This window comes from Augochlora pura, unplaced genomic scaffold, assembly GCF_028453695.1.
Source record: "Augochlora pura isolate Apur16 unplaced genomic scaffold, APUR_v2.2.1 APUR_unplaced_8958, whole genome shotgun sequence".
Lineage (NCBI taxonomy): Eukaryota > Metazoa > Arthropoda > Insecta > Hymenoptera > Halictidae > Augochlora > Augochlora pura.
Window position 1 is genome coordinate 8106 of NW_027589788.1, and position 5032 is coordinate 13137.

Consider the following 5032-nt stretch of genomic DNA (forward strand, 5'->3'; position numbering starts at 1 on the left):
CGGCGTCGGCGGCGTCGGCGGTGACAGAAAAGAGTAACTGTGGCGAGGCGCAGTCCCGTTGCGGTCGGGTGTGCAGCTCTCGGCGCAGGGCCGTACGCATCCGTGGGCGACGATCCACGTGGAAACGGCTTTCTCCGCCGCGTCGCGTCGCGGCGTCTTGCATGTTTTCCAACGGCGGCGGGGCGTCTTAGTTCTCGCGAGGTGGACAAACCGCGACCGTCGTCGGCCCCGAATCGCTCCCATTCCTCATCGACCCCGCGCTCCCTCGCGTTACCTTCCGTCTATTTTTTCGCTCTCGTGCTCGCGCGATTCCACGACGGCCCGTACACACACCGCGGAAGCGAGGCGACGCCAGGCGACGCTCGGCGACGAGAGTCGTCCATGAATGAGCAGCGAGTGACGCGTGTGTTTCTCGTAATTGCCTTTCGTGCTCGATCGCTCCTCGACGTCCCCGCTCTGGTAACGTGTGTCCATTGTGCCGCCACGCTTTCTGCCTACGGCCAGGTAGACACCCGCGACTTTCCAATCGCAGTGTGCTACGAAAGCTTCGAGGTTGGAGCCGCGTCCTGAGAGGCTCGTCGCCGGTGTTCATTCATCCTCCCCTACGCCCCCCTCCGTCCGCCGTGCGGGTAGGGGGTGAGAACGTTCGATTGAGAGTCCGAAGAGGGTGGTGGACAGGGGTGCGAGGAACAGGGCGCAGAGAGTGCCGGACTTGGTCGGTCGCAGCTGTCCGTCCGTGTGCCACGCGATTGTTTTCTCTCTGGACGGACTCTCCCTCTCTCGCTCGCCGCGCGCCTCTCTCGGTTGTTTACAAATCGACGGGTGCAGCACTGCCGTTCGGCCCTGTGCAGGTCGTGTACAAACACACGGCGTCTCGTTGCTTGCATGCAACAGGCGACACCGCGTTGCCGAAGTTTCCTCCTGATTAATCGATCGGAAATTACAGTCGGTCTCGGCCCGGCGATAACTCGCCGGGTATTCGAATTAATCGCGCGGCGAACACCGAGGCGCCCCCCGCCGATCGGACGGACCCGGAGGACCACCGGAGGAAAGGTGTCGGAAAGGTCGGCCGGACCTTGTCTGCTCGAGGGAGAGAGAAAAAAAAAAAAAAGAAAAGTCGGTGGACAGAGAGTCTCACGGCCGGTGCACGCAAGTGCAGGGAACGTCGGCACCGAGCCTCGTGTAATTACGCGTAGGTAGCTAGCGCGGCTTAGAATCAATACGAAGGGATTACCTTCGCCGCCGGTTGAAAAGGGGGATCGATGGGAACCGAGAGAAGAAGACCGTGGTGCCAGGACCAACGGTGTTGAAGGATCCTCGGAGTTTTTCTGCGGCGTGTGCGACACAGGCGACACAGGAGGACTGTGCGTTGGCCCCGATAGGGTGGTCCGGTAGGCTACGGTGTGTTTGGGCGGGGTGTCAGGCACTCGTTGCCGCCGCGCCGCGTCGGCTCATGCAGCCAGCTTGCTAAAAATGGCAGCGTCGTTCGGGCTGCACCCGTGGAATAGCAATTACTGGCTGCGCCCGAGGAAGAAATCCAGTTGACACTAGGGCATCTAGGAGGGACCAGTGGCGAACACGTGGTCGGTTACCGAAGCCAGCAAGGGGTGCCAGGGTGCGTGTGTCGGCTAGCTACGACCCTGGCGCACGTGCGTACGTGTACCTCCACCTTCCTGGTCCTCGGCAGCCCGAGTGCACGTGTGAGTGACAAACGCGCAGCGAATGCGTGGTGAAAGTGCCGCGGGCCAAAGGCTAGTGACTTGTCGTCTTCGCGATTCTAACGGACCGGCACGAGATCCCCGTCCAACCGTTTGACAGATGAGGCTCTGACGTCTCGTCTCGAAACTCGCAAACTCGCGACTCGCGACCCGCGATGTACTCGGAGCGGTCGTCGTCCACGCTCGAACCGATCGATGATAACCGAAGAAAGATCGCGAGCGTTCACGCCGCGGATACGGTGAACGGTAGGAAATAAGTTTCTCGGTGGTATACTTACTCGTTCGTTGTTCGGGAAAGTTTCTTTTGTCCGGACGTCGAGTCAGCTTCGTCGCAGTAAATAGGGAGAGGAGTAGAGTGGCGCCACCTGCGCTCCTACGCTCCTCGTTCGCAGGCTGGTCTGTTGACTCTGGTGGTGTTTATTCGCGCTTCTCCCGTCGCTCTTTCTCTCTCCCTCCCGCTGGCGCACCGGGCCATTCGTGTGTTTGGAGGATGTGTCGCGATATTTTGTTGCAATGTGACGGCAAGATGAATGAAGATTAGCGGTGATGTCGGTGCTGTGCACGCGCCTTGCTGCGTCCAGGTGCGCGCCCCGGCCTTGTCCAGATCGTCCGTGAAACCTCTTCGAACAGGTTCGTGGATCAGCGTGAAGATGCCGGCAACGCGAACGCACAGGTGCCCATTGTTGTCGCCGGATTACAGACTATTCTCGCGAGATTGCCGCCGAGGACTCGAGAAAGGACTCGTCGACCCTGTGCCGTGAGTTATCAGTGATTCGATCCCGTCGCAACGAAACCGTGTATCGCGTTTCGTCGCCTTATAGGTTAGGTTACCGGCACATAACCTGCAAGTGACCACTGTGACCAGAACCGTTTACTCGGCAGAGGACTGTCCCGGCCCCGATTACGAACACTGTTCCACGAAACGATACCCGCGCAGTGCTGATTCCTGCCGCAGTGGGCGATCGGTGCAATGGAATGAGCTGGGTGACCGCAGGACAATGAAGGCCAATGGGACAAATAATGGTGATTTACGCTTGTTTCTTGGCTATTTAGGCTTTACCACGGCTAGAAACAGGCCTCTGTTATTTTGACTAGCGACTAACTACCTCCGGAGGCTAAGAAATTGTCAAGGGCCAAGCCATTGTTTACATTATGAGGTCAAATGCTATTCGTGTACACAGCGTAGTATAGCATCTTGTATTTTAAGCAGGAATGCTTGTCAGTCTTCCTGGCAGAGGTTATTAAGTGTGTACAAATTCTTTACTGTTACGGATAAATGAAATTAGAAATGGAGAAGGAGTTTTGTACGTAAGATATAGAAATATTATTAAGGTTTAGCCTCGCAGGCATAGTTTAACCATTGTATTCCGTTTCACATATCTTCTATTGTATTTAGTATTTTAGAATACTCAAATTCTATTCTCAGAGTTCTGGGTATTAATAGTATTGTTAGCTTTTGAGTGACAGTTGTGTGAGAATTAAACCATGTACGACATACATGTACAGGCTATGTGACAGTAGAGGATAAATCTAGCTCATATATAGCTGGTTTACAGTTACTATAGCAAGATTATAATTCTAGGTAGAGAATCAACTTTATGCGATATTTCTGTTACACGGTATAGGTACATTCTTTTGACCTTGTTCCAATATTTTGACCAGACTCCTTGTTACGTCTATAATATACTCATAAATTATTTTATCCATTTGTAGTTACTGTCATGCAAACATCATGTTGAGGTGAAGCTTATGACTTCTAGGGTAGGTTTCATAGCTAGAGTCAGTCACAGTGGCAAGATTAACACTTAGACTGCCATTATAATGTCATTTGGATACAGTAATATTGTAATTTATTTTTCAATAGAGTTCTCCTTCTTTTGATTCGATTTATGAAAAAAAATATTTAGGGAACATTGTTAGATGGTGTAGATGTATTTTCCAAATATATGAGGAGGCAGCCGTGCTGTAAATAATTTTCTTGCAAGTAAAAATAACGCGCGAGCAAATAAAAATAGCCCGGTGGTCGAAGTAAATTATTCCGTGACTTACAGGGTCATTGATCTTGTGTCTTTTTCGTTCTACGAATAATTTGATAACGAAATAATTATTATCGATACAAAGTTATATCATTTCAAAGGTTTCTTAATTAAGGTAGTTTTCCAAAATAAATCTGTGACATTATCAATGAGTATTACTACGATTGTTCATCAGGAAACGTTAAGTGTCCACTTATTTATGAACAGGAGTATATCTATGTACAAACATTCCGATAAAAATCGGTTAGATTTTTAGTATAAAAATGCCGACGATTTAAATGTTAACTGATTTGGGACTGATTGCAGGCTGTAGCCGCCTGAACACGCCATTGGCAGCCACCACCACGCTGGAGGATCCGGGAACACCAGCCTCTTGGAAGGGCCCGCCACCCGGTTCGGAGGCGTCGCCCTTTACACCGAACTCCGTCGGCCAGGGTGGAGGTCCAGGGTCCGGTCCCTACAACAGTACAGGTGGCCCGCCCAGCAATGCGGCCTTCCAAGGTCCTAGCCCGTTTCCCGGTGGTGCTGGTAGTCCAGCGGGAGCGCCGCCTTATCAAGGCCCACCACCCGGGTCCGCGACACCTCAGTACACCGCCTCGCCGGCCCCAAGTGGTTCCTCGACGCCCGGTCCGGGACCACCGCCGAATTCCGCGGGTTTTCCGCCACCGCCGAACAATTCCGGACCTCCGTATAACGGGCCCGGGCCCAGCCCGTTCGGTTCGCCTTCCGGCGGGCCTCCGCAGTTCGTCGGCAGGCCCGGTTCGTCGGGGCCGCCGTTCGTGCCTCCCGGAGCCGGCAACCCCCACTTTCCTTCCCACGGACAGCCTTTCGGCGGACCCCAATACGGAATGCCGCCCGGAAGCCCGTTCGGACCTGGACATCCGATGACAGGACCTATAGGACCCGGTCACCCCGCCATGATGGGACCCGGGGGACCTGTGGACAGGATGGATCAAGGGTGAGTCAGACAAACTCATTCGGAAAGCCGCCTGACCGGGGAACAGCTTGCGCAACCCTTACGCGGGGCTCTCCTTGAAATCTGGAGGATCGATAGCACCTATAAGTCCGCGTGCGGAGTCGATAAATAAATTATCGACTCGCTTCCTTTGCCAACTAGTCTGACAATGGTGCCGCTTTCGCACTTCGGTACTGCCGCATGCTTTTGTTTACCAACTCGTTGCAGTACTGTTGCACGATCTAGCTCGTTGCTAGGCTGTTCCACGCCACGCGGCCATTTTTTATCGATCTGGAGCGCCTCCGACCATGAACCACGATCTA

General features: G+C 53.6%; 1 protein-coding gene across 1 annotated transcript; it reads left to right on the plus strand.

Annotated features, from left to right (window-relative positions):
* Positions 1–347: 347 nt before the first annotated feature.
* On the plus strand, positions 348–4716 carry LOC144478179 (uncharacterized). Its single transcript, XM_078195915.1, has 2 exons — positions 348–2741; positions 4061–4716. Exons 1-2 carry the CDS (start codon positions 2717–2719, stop codon positions 4714–4716), a joined length of 681 nt encoding a protein of 226 aa, XP_078052041.1. The 5' UTR covers positions 348–2716.
* Positions 4717–5032: the final 316 nt, after the last annotated feature.